The sequence below is a fragment of the Lepisosteus platostomus genome, chromosome 25 (genome assembly GCF_059453375.1).
Source record: "Lepisosteus platostomus isolate fLepPlt1 chromosome 25, fLepPlt1.hap1, whole genome shotgun sequence".
Lineage (NCBI taxonomy): Eukaryota > Metazoa > Chordata > Actinopteri > Semionotiformes > Lepisosteidae > Lepisosteus > Lepisosteus platostomus.
This window is the reverse complement of record NC_142635.1, coordinates 14,532,810-14,550,530: the sequence shown is the minus strand read 5'-3', so window position 1 is coordinate 14,550,530 and position 17,721 is coordinate 14,532,810. Positions and strand designations below refer to the sequence as shown.

The 17,721-nt window shown below is 41.4% G+C and overlaps 1 protein-coding gene across 3 annotated transcripts in view; it reads right to left on the bottom strand.

Annotated features, from left to right (window-relative positions):
• Positions 1-14,099: 14,099 nt before the first annotated feature.
• LOC148641187 (kin of IRRE-like protein 3) overlaps positions 14,100-17,721 on the bottom strand; it is a 185,612-nt gene continuing 181,990 nt past the window's right edge. For all 3 annotated transcript variants that reach the window (XM_088618885.1, XM_088618882.1, XM_088618883.1), the window contains one exon: positions 14,100-16,926. In XM_088618885.1, the coding sequence (XP_088475011.1) occupies positions 16,459-16,926 (468 nt within the window). In that variant the 3' untranslated portion in view covers positions 14,100-16,458. The remainder of the gene's footprint in view (positions 16,927-17,721) is intronic.

Sequence of the window (17,721 nt, the reverse complement as noted above, 5' to 3'; positions counted from 1 at the left end):
GACAGACTTTTCATAGCCATAGCAAGTCCAGGTACAGATTGGGTGGGCATTGTCCTCCCAAAAGGTGGTATGTTTGGCTCAGTCAGGCACTGACAGGTAGAGAGGACTAATTACAGCCAGGTTTTGGGCAAGCAGGCTGTTCACATACACAGACAAACACATAAAAATTGAGGAAGCTTAGATTGAGTTTATAGACACGCACAAAAGCAGTCCTGAAACGCAGTCCTCACCTCTATGGAGCTTTCTGAACCCTGAGAGCTGGTGGATGGTAGATTGGTATACAGTGCTGCAAATGAGACCAAACAGGTGTCACTTTAATTACAGGCTGTCTTGTCCGTCTGTATTGGCAGGGACGAGGGATGGAGGCTCTTTAATTAACCTTAGAGCTCTGCCATCAAATAGCATTGACAGGACTGGGCCAGATTGGCCAACAGTTCGGCAATATGTCTGTGTGTATATACTGCTTTCAGAGTTTTAATTACAAACGCCATGGCTATATACGCCTTCAGTTCCTCCTTGCTTGCTGTCACATAGAGGTCACTCAGGCAATAAAAGATGCTCCTATAAGCAAATCTGTGACCTGTTTCAATTCACCTACAAGATTCGAACTTTATTAAGTTTCCAGACCCACACAATAGAAACAAAGCAGAAAGTATGTTGATGTGTGCTGCAATTGTAAAGCCGTACAATTTAGGATTTAAAAAAAACATAATCACATGAAAAAGCATTGTTTCATCTTCTGCAATGCTTCTGAAGTACTGTATAAAGTCTAAAGCGCAATGCACACGTTTATTTAGTTTAAAAAGTCATTGAATCTGGATCACACATAAATAGCTACAAAAACACATTTAAAATGTTTGCAAAGTATTGCAAATATCCTTCTCCTTATTTGGTTACTGTTAATATATTCCATATAAATGTAAAACCACTTTGAATGGTTCCTCAAATCTAAAGGGTTACTGGAGATTGTGCTCATTTCTGAAGGTAAAGCAAGAACAGATGGGATTCTTTTCCCTTATTCATATCGCAGGAATGAAGTAGTTCATACCTCATACTTGTCCATTCAAAGCTAGAAGGTCAAATCGAATTGTTCTCTGACAGCCAGAAGCCCAATTGAGGAATTTGAAATGAATACAGGGCTTTCAGAATGAATCTGCACATTTCCAAAATACCAGAACAGAATTATTTATATTGTTTGCATCTGGTGTCAGACTCCTGCGTTGAGCTCAGCGTGTCCAATTGCTTTGATTATATATATACTGCATACAGTACATCTACCTGAGTTTTCAGCATACTCAAAATTCTTAACATTAAGCACTGTGGATGGAATTTTCCCCAAGTTCTCTGATCCTTGCACTGAGAAATTTCTATTAAAGCAGAGCTCTGTTTATTGAATCCGCTTACCTCTGGAACCCAGCTTCTGAGTTTCTTTTAATCAATTGCATTGTCAGGGCTTTTGGATCCCTAGGCCTCAGTTCTGTGCTTCTCAATAATTTCTACCTTTTATTGCACTGATTTGGTTAGCTCCCAGCTCTTTGATGCTGCCATCTATAAGATATTGATCTTATTTATTTCTCCCAGATTCCTGGTTCTGTTTAGTGCAAGGCCTGGGATTATATGAAGCATGCAGAATGGCACACAATGAGTAAACTGGGTTGAGTTACCTTGCTCCAGTTGTGATGCTTTGTAAAGTATACTGGCTCTTCCCCAGCTGATATTGTTTTTCTATACTCTATTGAATTTGCCAGATCTCCGATGCCCGGTGCCAGATGTCACAGTTTATTGATTCAACATGATGTAAAATCCCATCCACAGTGCTTCTGTGATCTATGTTGTATTGAACTGGCAAAGCTGTAGAATCTTTGGAGCGAAAACAGTAGGTCTTAATGCCACTACAGCTTGGTTATGTGCCAAAATGTTAGTGGAAAAAAAAACAGCAGAAAATATTAAGTGAAAATGGATGTAATACAGCAAAAACTGCATGGTTTACTTATTGAATGGACTTAGGAAAATCAAACAATTCAGGGTGCCAGATGCAAAACAAACGCAGATCTGCTACTACTTTTCTCCTTAAAAGACATCCTTATCCTCTGGTTTAAGTCCCATAATTGATAGCCCACATGGGATTTGGGTGGCTTTTCACTCCAATTCTCTTTAATTTGTGCTGTGAGATGATAGAAGCATCAGAGGAAAATACCTTTTGATTTAATATATTCATCCTTTAACTGAGTGATTGCAAAAATAAATACATAAACAACGGTGTAGGAGTCGTAAAAGGAGCTTTTCTCATTTTTAATACATCTAAATCACTCAACCAGTCTGTGTGCACAGGTGCTTAAATGCTCATTTAAATACGATAATTAACTAATTCCAAAAAACAAGCTTGGCTTTAAGGTGGAAAGATGTTTCTTTCTTAAGGAGCTGCCTCTCACAACCCTTTGAATTGAATGGAATTGTGTGTGTGTGTGCTAAGCCCAAAATTCAGTTCTAATTAACAAGCTTAACTATACATGAAATGTGGATGCATTCTGCATTCTGGACACTTAAATTTGTTTTGGCAAACAAAAACATTCATAAAACATTCTTGCAACATTCATACTTTTCCAAAATCCATGAGGATCTATTTTATTTAACCAGCACACCCAGCCAAAAATTCCTAGGTGGCCTATTGAAATAATGCAGTGTGATTAATATGATGTACACTGTAGCTTCATATTAAACTGTTTCTGTGGAAAGGTAAGAAAATATAACCATGCGTGCGTGATTTGAAACACAATACTGACCTATTTTGTTTCCTTTGAGCTTTATTTTAATGTGTAGCTTTGTAATTATTTTGCAATTAGATGTAGTTCTTAAATAGCATCATTAGCTACAGTATTTAAGCATGGTATTTATTCTTTTGATCATTTGTTTTAGATGTGCAAGGGGAGATTGTTGTGGAACACACACTAGTCAATCAACCTGACTTGTCTGGGACCTGATATTACACAGGAATGTAAAAACATTAGCCCGATAGTCTTAAAAAATATATAAATCTATAAGCAAAAACAGACAGGTGAGTAGGTGGATGGGCAGGCTGGCAGACACAAAAATCGTCTGAGTGTTCAAAAAAGAGCTATGAGCTGTGAGAAATAAGCAAATTAAATATCTTTAACTGTTTAACAATATTCATGACGGCTCTGTTTCTGATGTGGAGAAATGTAGCAATTTAATTTGCATATTTCCCATAAAAGATAGGCAGACACATGCAGACATAACCCAACAAGAAATGTTCTACTCTAGAGAAGAGCAGCAAGGGCACACAGACACCTTTTTGGATTAAAAGCAGTTTTTACGAAACATTTAGACACTTTCAATAGGCTAAACTCTTGGGAATGCTGTGGATCTCCTACTGAAAGGGGGATTTGGAGAAATATAAGACAGTTATAGAGCAGTTTATAGGGACTCCCCTCCACCACCACCAATTTGTTACCCCACCTTGCTCCAAATAATCAATATTTAATTGACCTTCTGTAGCAGGGGCTCCAGAATTAGAAATAAAAAAATACCTGCCGGCTCAAAGCTCTGCAATGGGTATTTTAAACAGGTTCTGAAAGAACCCTGCTACTTGAAGATCTAGATGTTTGTACCTGACGACTCTTTCTCAAAACATAATAATAATAATGGCTTACACTTATATAGCACTTTTCTGGACACCCCATTCAAAGCACTGTACAGGCAATGGGGACTCCCCTCCACCACCAGTGTGCAGCCTCACCTGGATGATGCACCAGTACGCTCACCACACACCAGTGGGGAGGAGAGCAGAGTGATGAAGCCCATTCAGAGATGGGGGTTATAAGGAGGCATTGATTGGTAATGGCCAGGACGCCAGAGTAACACCCCCACTCTTTGAGAAATATCTGGGGATTTTTAATGACCACAGAGAGTCAGGATCTAGGTTTTGTGTCTCATTTGAAGGAAGGCACCTTTTTACAGTATAGTGTTCCCGTCTCTATATTGGGGGCATTGGGACCCACACACTGCAGGGTGAGTGGCTCCTACTGGTCCCACTAACACCTCTTCATGCAGCAACCTTAGTTTTCCCAGGAGGTCTCCCATCCAGGTACTGGCCAGGCTCACACCTGCTGAGCTTCAGTGGGGCTGCCAGTTGTTAATTTCTGGGTGATATAGCTGCTGGCATAGAAGTGACTCATAGCCAACACAACATGCAGTGATGCAGTAGGTGCCGTCTATTATTGATAATCATCTTCACCCCTTGAACTCTCACACACAGTTACACTTAGAGCAAAAAACAGGCAGCAAAATGGTTTTCCACCAGTTTCGCTGTCATTCACTTCCTCTAAACAGGCTGAGCACTATTATTTTGTTGTTCAGTATTCACAACACCCTGTGAAGTGTATGCAATTGGGAAAGTGTCTTTAGGATCATGCACAAGCCTCCGATATCTTAGGCACAATTTGGAGTTCAAATACATGTAATGTGGATCAACAATTTATGCAAAGGCTTCTCTGCTGTTTTCTACTGATAGCAGCAATAACATTGTTGTTAATGCAGTTTAGTCTGGGTGAAAGGAAAACAAGTCATTCTTTTAATCACACTAATCTGGATCTTCAAAAGCTTGGCCACAACAATCCAAGGTCATAGTACAGTAAACACTACCTTATAAAAGTATGGAACCAATATAAAGTGTTTTAACGTTTAATACATTACGTTTACCCATCAAATCGAATTGGCTCAATCAAGTATTCCCCATCATTGACATCATTTTCTTAAAATCGTTACATATCCCTAGACCTAAAATGCAACTTACTGTACAACAAAACATGGATTTACCACATTGACCGCTCTAACTGAAATGGTTGCAGATGGCGACCGCAGTGTTTCATCACCGAGAAAAGAATGAAAACCATAAAATGACAACAATTTTGGTCTAAGATTTTTTGCAGAGCAGGTTGCATAATCCAAAAGATGGGAGTTAGTAAGGGAAACTGGTTAAAGGAAAAAGGATAAAGGATAAAAGCTGCACGAGGCATGCATCCAAAAAGGGAGAGAGAGAAAACAACAGGAGTCAATTTTAGAGTAACAGATTTATTGGAATATCCAAGCTTTGCGGCTCATGCAGAGCAACAACATAGAAACACAGGGAGATAGGGAATCAAACTGGGAAAGGGAGGAAGGCAAGGTACAGAAACCAGGACATCCTGTGCGAGGCAATTCCGTGTACAGACAGGACAGTGGAAACACTTTCATAGCGACTGGGAAAGCAGCTGTGAGAGAGATCGGTGGCAGACAGTCACACGCGCACCTGGGCACGCTCACTCTCTCACACACACACACACACACACACACGCACACACACACACGCCCAGATGCAAATCAGAGCCTTGTTGGCACCGACAGTTAAGTGTGTAGAGGGTGTCACGAGAGATGTTTGAGCCCCATGTGGTCCAGCCAGGCAATACTCTTCTCTACTTAAGCATCACTGACATCCAGTAATGACATTTTAGGAATACATCCCTTTAGCACAGGTAAACAGTCACACAGCACTGATGATATAAAAGTAAGCCTCTTGTGTTCTGGACAATTCTGACACACCTACAGATTTTGATCATATTTTCACTTGAGTGTAGGGAAAATACTTCTTCTGATTTTGCTACAGGTAGATACAATGAGAGAGTGATCTAAATGGAGATCTTAAGGTGTAAAATTGCCCACATTTGTTTTGGTGTTTCTTCTGCACAGGTTGTGCTTAGTTGTGTTAATGTTAAATATTAAGTGCATGTAATAATGAGCTAAAAATAAATATCTCAAATTACAAATACAAAGTACATGGCAAAAATAGATCACCTGGTTTCATAGACACAGTCTTTCTCACTGTGCTTGTGTGGGTGTTGACTGACTGTCACAACAAGCTTGACTTTAATTATGTTTACATTTATTACTATTTAATTTCACCTAACCCTTTATTTTCTTTGGGATGCACAAGTGCAAAACGCAGGGCTTCAATCCAAGACTGGCTTTAACTGGAGCTGTCCACTAGAGGGAGGCAGAGATTCGTTGTAAGAAGGATCCAGCTAAGGCAAAATGAGAGCAAAATTAAAAAGTTCCCCATTTCAAAACGCTGAAATGGTAGGACAGGCTCCCATTTTAATTGATTTAACATATCTAAAGGCTGTTTTAGATGGCTGCAAACTATCCTTCAATTAGGTTTGGAAAGGTTTGCAAATTACATGCAATTCAAACTAATATGACATTAACAGCTCAGAATGCAGCACACATAAATGATGTTGTAATTGTGTGACAACCTTTTAAAAATGTGGTTTTATGTATAGGGCACCACAGTGACACAGCAGTTAGTATAGCTGCCTCAGATGGCTTAGTTCCTGGGTTCGGTTCCTGGGGTGCTATCTGTATGGAGTTTTAGGTTCTCCCCATGCCTGCATGAGTTTGCTCAGGGTGCTCTAGTTTCCTTCCACAGTCCAGAGGAAGCTTAAATGGCTTCTGGGAAAACCGGCCCGGTGTGAGTGTGTCTCTGTGTGTTCACCCTGCGATGGACTGGCGTCCTGACCGTGGTGTGACCTGCCGTGCACCTGTAGCTGGCTGAGATACGCGACTGCTCCCCCTACAACCCTAAATGTGAAGAAGCAGTTTTGGTTTCGATGGTTTTGTGTATATTTATGAAAGGGTTATTTTACGTTTTGGTTTGTCATTGTACAACAACATCAGGCGTTGTGGCCTAACCTGAGCATGACTCTTTTTACCCCACATGTGTCACGGACGTCCAAAGGGACTAACCGTGGGGAGCAGGAGAGCGGAAAAAGACCCATATGCGTAGCGGCGAGACGGGAAAAAGGCCCGGGCTCATTAGTGCAAAGAGTTCAGGAATGCCGTATAGAAACCTATGCCCTCAGGGAGCGGACGTGGGGCGCCCTGGTGCTAGGCGGGTCTCAGGACATCCGAACATCAATGCTGAGCGAGGACAGAGTGCAAGACCCGGAAATATATAGCCCAAGGGAAAGAGAGGGACAGAAAGGACAGCAGACCGGAAACTAGAGACAGGACAGAGAAGGAACGCCCTCTGGCTGCAGAGGGCGTGACAACATGTTGTTGTACTCATTCTGAACAAATGTCGACATCGGTATCTTGCGAGACGTATTTGCTCGACTCTGCAGCATCTTGGGGGGCACAATTACGGCCTTCTTACATCAGCTCTGTGGCCGGGGAGTGCAGCGAGTTTCCCTTCGCCTGCTCCCGTCATGCTCTGGCGCTTGTCTTCGGATTCTTTGACCCGCAGACCAGAAAGTTTCCTTTCTCAATAATTTGAACATGATGTGTTCAGCCAGATGGCATGAGGAAGAGTCATGAATCTCTCTGACTTAAAACAGCAAGGATCTCACAGACAGGAGGACAGGACTAAGCGCTTAAACACAAGTGCCTCAGTAGAGCAGGGGTGTGCCTTTATAAATGAATAAAAAACTTTCGCCTTTTCTAACTGCATTTGCAGTTCGACAGGTGTCAGAACAGTCGGTTTGCCTGGGAAAATAAGTTCTCCCCAATTTTGCGCGACAGCTGTGAAGTTTCTTTATAGCAATAAAAAAGCAGAGCTTCTGGCAGCAAAATATACAAAGTTTGGGACTGCAGCCAGTACAAACCTACAGTATCTGGATGATTATTAATTCTGTTAAAGCATGGCTTAGCTTCGACGTTATAAACAATGGCAAACGAGTGCATGAAATAACCACTTGTTTAATAAAAAATCAAATTAACAATTACTTTAATATTCATCAGTCTGGAATAGCCAATTCTTAATCAAGTCAACTCACCACTACAGCCCAATGTGCATAGCGCAAAGAAAGGCTAAGACATGCACCCTGAAAAATAAGCACAGTCTGAGCATCTGCTTCTGTAATCCACCAGGAGCTCAAAATGCCAACGGCAGGAGCACACATGGGCCTGTGAGTAAGCATGCAGCGACATACAGTAGATGCCAGGCTGACAAGTCAGGGGGTGTCACAGTGAGCCGCGGACAACCCGAGTGACTGCAGTCTGCTCAGGCCCCACTCTGCTGGGAGATCCCCAGTCAGAGCCCAGGTCCAGAGCAGCAAAGACTACGGCGTTCAGCACTTTGCTCTGAACAGGTGCACTAACTGGTTGAGCTACTCAGGAGTGCTCGAAATCAGTGTAAAATGATTTATAATCCCTAAATATCACACTTTACAAATCTGTTTTTTTTTAATTCAGTAAGTACTCCCCCATGTTTGAATGACAGCATAGCAGTGAAACTCCCAGATATTTGGTCCTTCAGAAGGAATTTCCAAGTTCACTGGTGCTATTCTAAAAGATCCAGCCTCCAGCCTCCTACTGGTTCATCACTGAAGAAATTAGCCTCATGTACAGTATATCAAATGCTAAAGTGATGCCTATTTAGTATGTTTTTAACACATTCAATATTTCAGAGACCAGTATTTTTTTTTAGGCCAATGATTGATCACATCTTTTTCTACATCATAGCATTAGGTGTTGAGTATAATTATACTAAATTCTTAATGAAGGAGAAAGCATACGAGAATTGAATAATGCATAACAAAGAATAAGGGACTTTTTTTCCCTTTTGATTAAAAACAAACATTTCTGATTAAACTATATGGGGAATATGCACAGATAATGTCTTTTAAATTGTTTCAGGATACAGTAAAACTTTAGACACAACATTCATGTTTGAGGGTGCTCAGGATGTTTCAGCTGCAAAATGCAAAATGGAGGCAGAGAGATGTTTCCAAAAAGCTTACATGAAAGACCATGGGAAATGGCTGAAATGGACTTCTCCATTATAGAAAACTGAAATTCTAAAAATAACATTGGTGTGCTGTAAACAAAATATATTTTATACATATTTTAGTTAAACAGTTATTGAAAAGTTGATTTCTGGATTATATTAGATTTCACAAGCTCTTCAAAAGGTTTCGAATGGCTTTGCATTCGAAGAAATGTTAATTACACATCATGCTCTTCTTTACATTTTCCAACATATGTTTTATTTAGTTATTCACTGGAAAGTAGCCCAGTGCATTCTGGCATTTACCAAATGTCATCAAGTGCACTGATGGTAAATTATCTGTGTATACTACTGAGAAATCTCATCTGTCATGCATGTCAATGCATTATAGTTATTAAGGGCCCAGCTCTTTGGAATTCACTAGCCTTTAAATTGTACACAAAGATGATAAGGTCTTTGCAGATACCCTAAACAGCAGAACTGCATTAAAATTGTAGCTTTTTATCCACAAATAACTGCATTGATTTAATATTATTGTCAAAGAACGGAGTCAGTACAGAATGCATTACAGCAATGAAATGTTTCAGCTTAGTGATAATGACTAAGGTGTTATCTCTTTTTTCATTAGTTCACCTTTGCATTTTGTTGTGTATCATTATGATGGTGGTGGTGATCCGAGTTGCAGCAGTATTGAAAAGCCACTGACCTGGAGGCCGACATGTTTCTGCAGATACACCTGTCAGAGCGACATGTCAGAATTAATACTTGGTTAATGAAACGAGGATATTTTCCTTATAAGCAAAAATGACACTACAACAAAGAAGTAAAATAAGTGAGTGCAGTAATAGGAATTACGATTTTTATCGTGTTTTTTTAGTGCTATAAAGAAAAAAGAAAAAAAAGGCAGGCTTTTATTTTCATGTTATGTAAAAAAAAAAACATCTTTCTCTGATGCAATATTTCTTTTTAAAACAATGAAATATTTACTAGCAATGTTTAGAAAAATTAGTTTGTGCATAACACACACCAATAAAAACCTACTGTAAACCCATATGGTAAAACTGTAATGGGTAAATTCTGCAATTACAAATGTGCATTTCTGTTGAGAATTGAGCTGTGGGGGGTTCTGATCTAAAGCGTAATAAATTAATAACAGACAGATGTTTCTGAATTAGCTTTCTTCTACTACAGTTGACTTTAAACAAATGATAGCAAGGGAAGCATTGTATGTGCAATTGCTCAGAAGCTATGGAAAGCTAGACTTTTGCAGGATATTGACACTTCTCTCAAGAGTCTAGCTAGTGTTTGGATCACTGCACACTGATTTCATTGGGAAAAAAGGAATCCAGGACAACTACAGCGGCCACATCATCTTGTGAAGCGATTCTCTTCAATGATTCAGTAAAAACCCATGTTGAACAACACTCTGCTCTGCTACTGACTTGATGGGACTCATTAGTGGAGCTATCAATGTAAAGACAAAAAGGCACACCTGCGAGTATATCATTAAAGCAATTACCTTCCCAAAGAGACACCGGACTGCCACATTTTGCACTAAATGTGTTTTAAAGTGAGCTCAGATTCTAGTAGTATTAGCAAAAAGTGAATGCAATATACATATACCATTTTAAATAAACAAATTGGACTTTCAGGCAATCTCACTCAAAGCAGAGATTATTTTTCTATCTGGCATCAGCCAGTATGTCAAAGGAATCTGAGTGTTTCTGAGAATTTTGGGCTTTTTACTGAACGAAAGCACAATTTTCACCTGTTACCCCACTGTGGCACTGTGGATGAGATTAGGAACCACTGAATGTTAGGGGGAAAGTGAGTGCCAGGCTATCAATTTAGGAAGCACAGGAATGCATGATGCACACAACACGATTAGACAGGTTGTTCCCATACAGTGGGCTCATGTGTTGCCGTGCTTAATTGAGTCGAACTTTAGTGGTATACATACAGTATGAAATTCCAATGACAGACGCCGGGTGCTCCCAGGTAGCTTAACCAGGAAGGGCACTTAAATGTCCCAGCTCGAACCTGGGGCGCTCCTTCAGTTAACTGGGGATGGGGTTCTCGCACAACCGGCGGAGCCGCTCTCCGCCAAGCGAAGCTGCCCCTTCCGCAGGGCACTGAGGGGCAGGTCTGATTGCCAGGGGCTGCGGGGGGGCGTGGCTTGTCAGCGGGCGATGCGAGCGGCCCACGCCCTCCCCTGTGCCAGCGCAGGAGGAGTAGACATGAGCTGCGCTGGGGGCTGGGAAGCCAAGATAACTGCTGACGCCAACCTGAACTCTCCGTGCTGAGCTAAGCCATTTCACAGTCTTCAGATGGATCCCTTGTAAGATATAAAAGTTACTATCTATCTCTACAGCGCAGATGGATACATACAGGAAGATAAACACAAAAAAAGAGCTACGATCCATCACTGGTAACACCGCTCTACACACACAGTCGAAAGCCTCACAGTTCTCTGTCCAGACGATGACGAAGATGTAATGTTAATGCTTGTGGTCTTCACCACACTCAAGAACACAGAAGGGACCCTGGCAAACAGGGCACTAACACATAGAATACTTTTTTTTTCTTTTTATCTTTGTATTTTTTTTCCCCAAATATACAGAGCATAGCATCATAGATTCACAGACTAATACAATTAGAGAACTTTATTTTTGTAATACACTGTTTGAAAGTAGTGGTTTACTTTTTTTTTGTTCTGTGCAAGTTTTCAATTTGACTGTACATAGATGCGGGTTATCACTCATTTGCACTTTTTGTTTTGCTTTAAGATAATGGAGAGATGAATCATTCTTAATTAAAAATACTTTTAAAGTATTTTTAAGTGGTCTCACACCGCTGATGATGCAGAGGGTGGGCTTGTTATCCTTGCATTGACAGCAGACTTGACTGTACAGTGACACACTTCGGGGAGCGCACACACACTAGGCCACACACAGCAGGCCCAGTAAAGGCCAGCATGGTCGCTGGGCCCTGAACATAAGTAAGAAAAACAACGTTTCAGGTTTCGGAAACTGTAAACCACACATTTCAGGAAGTGCAGTGTGTTGATAAAGTGCTAGTGTTTAGCATGAAGCTTAAAAATGAAAAGTTACTCCTTTATACAAAACATTTTATAGGCTTTTCACTGCAATTAAGTAGCCAGTTCACGAAAAGGTAATGAATTTCTCAAAAAAACAATACTGCAACAATTATTGTTTGAAACCTGCTTCCCCAAGAAACAGTCTCTCTTTGTGTGATAACAGTAGAGTAGTACAACTGTACAGCTGTACATACTGTACTGAGGAACAGCACAGTACAGCAGCACATACTGAGGGATACCACAGTACATCTGTATATACAACAGTACAGCTGCACATACTGAGGGATACCGCAGTACATCTGTATATACAACAGTACAGCTGCACATACTGAGGGATACCACTGTACTGTAAATGATCTTATTTTATGATGTGCCCTTGGAGTACAACAATGCTGTGCTTTTTATTATAGAAAACTCAGTGACGTTTTATGATGCAAAACTTACATAATCAATCATGTATTATCTACCACTTTGAATATCATGTCTCCAGTGAGACTTTATTATAAATATTCATCCATTTTATTTCCTGCAGACGTACAGCACGGTTGTTCGGGGATGGAGAGCAACACAGTGCATTGAGAACACAGCAAAAGAACTAAATTACATCAGAAACACCACACAACTGGGGGATTCGCAAGACCTTAGCAGATAAGAACTTTTCAGGGAACACTGCACAATCTGTTAAGAGTGATGGGAAAAGGGAAACTTATTTCATGGTTTGGTATATATGTATAGGGAGAGTTTGTTTTTTTTTAATTTTCCTTCAGATCTTCAAAAAAAGCAATCACATATACTGTATTTTAAAATACTGGACTACAATATGAAACCGACTTGAGGGAGTTATAGAAAAGAGGTTGGCTTTGGTAAAAGGGCAAAAGATTTTGCGCCGGAAGGATTAATTTACCTGAACTCAGAAGACTATGGTGTATAAAAGTAATAGGCGGGTTTCCTCTATACTTCTTTGTTCTGCCTGTACTGTTGCAGCTATTCAAGAGCAGTTGTTATAAAAGGAACATGGAGTGAGTCCATAATTTGCATGGAGCAAGGATTAAACCAGCTTTTAAAGAGCCATGGATGTCCTCATTTAGTTAAGAGGGTACGAGCAGAGCAGCAGTCTGATGGGTCCCCAAGGGTTTTGCTCTCTCTAGTAGATTGGGTTTTAGATCACGGAATGAAAAATGCATCTTCCTCTCCACTGGCGATAGAAGAAATCACGGTCTGGCTAACAACGGAATAAGGTGCTTACACCAAACTTTAGCTGGTGCGCGAACCATTCCAACAAGGCTACATTATATGTAGTCAAGCCACCGGGTAGAGAGACTATTTCAAAGCACTTGAGACAACTCATAGTGACACAGTGACAGACTGCAGCCACTGGATATCACCAGGTCTCCTTCCAACGGGAAGCACGTTTGAAAGGACAAAACAGCACTTCAAAGTGCAGACAACCTCAGCTGCCGACATACAGAGCAGGAAAGGAAATGTTTTTGATTGTCTCTACCATGATCATTAAATTGATTTTTTTTTCTAAAATATAAAATGACTAAAAAAATGTACAGAAAGTATCTGAGAGTTATATACACCAGACAAAGCTCTCAGACATTACATCCATTGAAACAAACCCTTTCATATCATTCTACTAATGGATTTGACCCCATAATGCAACTAAATAAAAGTCAGACTTTACCACCGATATATAAAACCCATTGAAAAGTCTTGAATAGATATATATATATAAAGTGCATTGAGCAGTAATTCACTCCTTTGTCACTTCTGTTTTTAAAAATGGAGGCTTTTAACACAAGGGATTGTCAACATTTCTCCAAAGGTGACATGGTGTTAGCAACTACAGGGACGACTGGGAACATTCCTCTCCTGGTCCAGTGAAGAGAAGGTTAGGATAGGTTTGCTACAGTCAACAGTTTTGTCAGATTTCTAATGACCAAAAACAACTAGAAGCAAAATATAGGGACTTAAATTCTACAGCAAGAAATTTAAGCAGAAGTCAGATACTTTTACAGAGAACTCAGAACATTGACATTTTCTTGTTCTCACCTGAAGATTACACTGTTTTTGGTTTTTCAGACTTTCGAAACTCCTGCAAGACTCCTCCGCATACACATCACATTTTGTTCAAATGCACGAATCAGGGGGGGGTTGCAGGTGGTCTTCTCACCACACTGAAATGACAGGCACCAATGACAATTTCAGACGGCAGCACGCTGCCAATCCATCATTTTTATTGAAGCTTGAGATCGTACGGATTGTCATTTTGACACAATCATTATATGCTTAAAAAAAGCTTTGTTACACGTAACCATTTAAGTTTCAAATGTGATGACCGGATTTTGAAAACGGTGTCTTTCTGAAGAAGGACCAGTTTTTCTGCTCTGTGATGCTGGCGATGATACAGACAGGTGGGGCTGGAGCAGCTGCACTAAAGGAGGAGCTTGTTACAGATTTTGTTTGTACAGAAACCACAGCAGACATGTAAAGTGACTCACTGCACTCCAATCAGGTCATGAGCTTGACGGATAGCGTGGTTCTGATACTTCAGTTCAAACGGTATTCTAACATTTACAACATCACAAGAAGTATTAGACCTGTCACCTTAATTTTATAATTGAAAGGCAAATAAATAAGCAAACTCCCCTGTTTCCCTTGATGACTCTGTCACAATCACTGGGCACTGCATATTGCCTGCGAACCTTTTGATTCAGCTCTGCACTGTTTGTGGTAGCTGGAAACACAAACTGCTTTAATAAGACTATAGTCTCTACAAAGTCATCATCGTGTCCACATCAAATCTATTGTTTCAAATTAAATCAGTTTACAGTGGAATTCAACAGGCTCCGCAGGTCTTGACCACTTCATTTTCATCCATTTAGCAGATTACAGATGAGCTCAAGAATAGTTCACAAGTAATAGTGAACACACTCATTACTCCAGTGACACAACGGACTTAGGCAGAGAAAACTGTTTCCCAATAAATTATAAAGACACTACACCAAACTATATACATATACACTCCCTATATAACCCTTAATTCAGTAGGCTGACTGTGGGGAAAAAGCTTGGCTCACGAAACTAAAATGTAAACAAGACTGTGCCTAGTAAGGACAGAACCATCTGGGTCACATGAGTGAAAGTCTGGATATCAGCTGTTAGGTCCCCTGTTGTCCTGCGAAACGAGACTTCACATCCCAGATGTGGGCATGGTCTGCTCTCCGTTTGTCCTGAGCCTTACAGTGTTGCACTCCCATTATCCTAGACCCAGTGCCTCTATAGCTAGTAAAGGATTTCAGAGCTATCCCATTTTATTCTTTCTGTTTCATCTGTGAGTTTATGTGCCATGTCAGCAAAGAACAGAGAACAGTATGGGAAGAATCTCCTCTTTGTGCCTCAGAAAGGGGCCTGAAACAGAATGGTTTAAAGATGGAAAACTGCATCTAGAGAGATGTGAAACTTCAAAAGCAGTGTTCTTTCTTGCCTTGCAAACCTGTGTGTGGGAATCCTGTGGCTCTGTGCGTTTAACTCTTTTTTTCCCCTCTGTCTTCTGTAGAAGGCGAAATCAAATCACATATAGTGTGCAGTCAAATTCCCAAAAAGATGAACTGAAAAAAATACTAGACAGCATTTTAAATGAAAGCAATACTACATAGTATTTTACAACAACAATTCTTTAGCTGTGGGTTGCAACCTCTCTGCATTATTAACCACTGACATTTGTTTCAAAACGAGGCACACAATTTTCCTCCCGTCCCACTATCCTGTATTCTTTGTAGATTTTCACAGAGCAGGACTGAAGAAACAGTCAAGCACTACTTGTCCGTTTGCACGTCTACAAACAAAAACAGTTTGGAAGCTGGATGCTAACAGCTTGAATGGAGCCACCGGGCAGTAAAGTTTAATAATCCAGGCCGGAAAACCACATCTTTTCTGTGACAAGAATGCTGTGAACCATCTCCTTTTTTTTTGTGCTTCAAAATGCAATGGTCAGTAGAATTTAAGCTCATAAGAGCTAATGTGTAATGAAAATAGGTGTGTTTTTTCCTCTGAAATCCTGGGATTATTCCTTCGCACGCCCAGTTGGGGTAAAATTGCAGACCGCTTATGCTCTCCAGCAGCTGTCATGCTGAACACTCCTAGCAGACACTCCCAGCGAAGGTGAGCTGAGGCTTGGGGGAAGCCGCCCGAGACGTTTTCCGCGGGCCGCGGGACTGCAGCGCGCACCTCACTGGCTGCTCAGAAGCACGAGGAGGTAGAGCTCTCGCCGAGGACGGACTGGGCTGGGAATCGGGTACGAGGACACAGGAAGGCTTGCGAACGAGGGGAGGCCGTTCAGGCCATCCCAGCTCGCTCCGCTGACACAAGCCCGGATTTCCAGATCTTCAGGGCTCAGACGCCTCTCCTTAACGTAAGTAAACTATAAAAAGATCCTTTTTTTAAAAAAATGTGCTCTTAAGAAGTTTCCCCCATCCATTGAACCCCTGGGGTTTTTGCTTTCCCCAAGGGGTGAACCTACACCCTGCCACCATCCCTCCCCCTGCCCCCCCTCCTCTCCAGCGCCCCCCCCCGGAGGTTAAACGTGGGTCTGCATGCGTTTCTGCAGGGGCCGCGTGAGGTCGGAGTTCTGGGAGGAGGACTGGGAGTAGTGGGAGGACGAGGAGGCGGAGGCCTTGCTGGCCTTGTCGAACTGCACGTAGCCGTCCTGCTTGCTGTAGCTGCTGACGCTGCTGTCGCACTGCGTGTCCAGGAAGGAGCTGGAGTCGCTCATGGAGCTGCGCTGGAACTCGCGCTCGCACAGCTCGATGGAGCTGCTGCCCATGCCCAGCACGAAGCGCTGGCTGTAGTCGTAGAGGCGGTTGGGCCCGGCGCCCAGCGTGGTGTAGATGTTGGTGAAGGACATGCCCGTGGGCACGCGCTGCTTGCCCATGGTGGCAGTGGTGGTGCTGCGCAGCTCGGTGGTCTGGGTGCCCGCCAGCGAGATGGTGGGGGTGGAGTGGTGCTCTTTAAACGTGTTGACGCTGTAGTACCCATTGGTGGGGTCCTTTCAGTTTTACAAACAAAAAACAAAACAAAAAAAAAACAAGACAGAGGTTTCAATAATGTACACTTTGGTCCAGGATGATTTTCATAAGGGGACAGGTGGACTGGTTTACAAAGCTGTTTCCACGTGGTAAAACCTTTTCTACGAAGATTTCGAGAATCTTTCGCGTGTTACCCCTCTGTCCGGAACAAGCAGGCTCAAGCATGAACAAGCACCCAAACCAACCACATCACAAACAAGCAGAATCACCTAATAAAATGGAAAAAGCAGTCTACAAACTACGAAGATGCTCATGTTCCACAAACTCGAGTTTATACATATTGGTTATATATTGTTTAAGCTTAATAACACGTATAGATTTGCTGTAATCGACTGAACTTTCGTTGTCGAGTTCTAAAGGATTTGGGGGATTTGCCTGTTCCAGTATAGTACCAGCGTTTAGGGGAGGTGCTTCAAATGTTTCTCTGTGCATGAGAAAACAACACATTTCCGATTTATATTATGCTTTGGATAACTTAAACCACGTCAAGGTCAAACTGGCATTAATTAAAGCCAGGAAGCCAAGTAAATAAAGAGACAAGAGCTTCAGGCTCCAAGCAAAACAGGAATTAAACGGCTTAACAGTGTGAGACATTCATCCCGCACATAAACCTAGGAATCCTGTTATCAGCTAATTAGACAAAGCCTTGACAATTCAGAACTAAGCACAATATACAGTAAGTGAACAAATCCCAAAAGTTCACTATTTCTTCAAATGTGTTTATTTTCAAAATCCCAGAAGTTGTGCAGCTGATT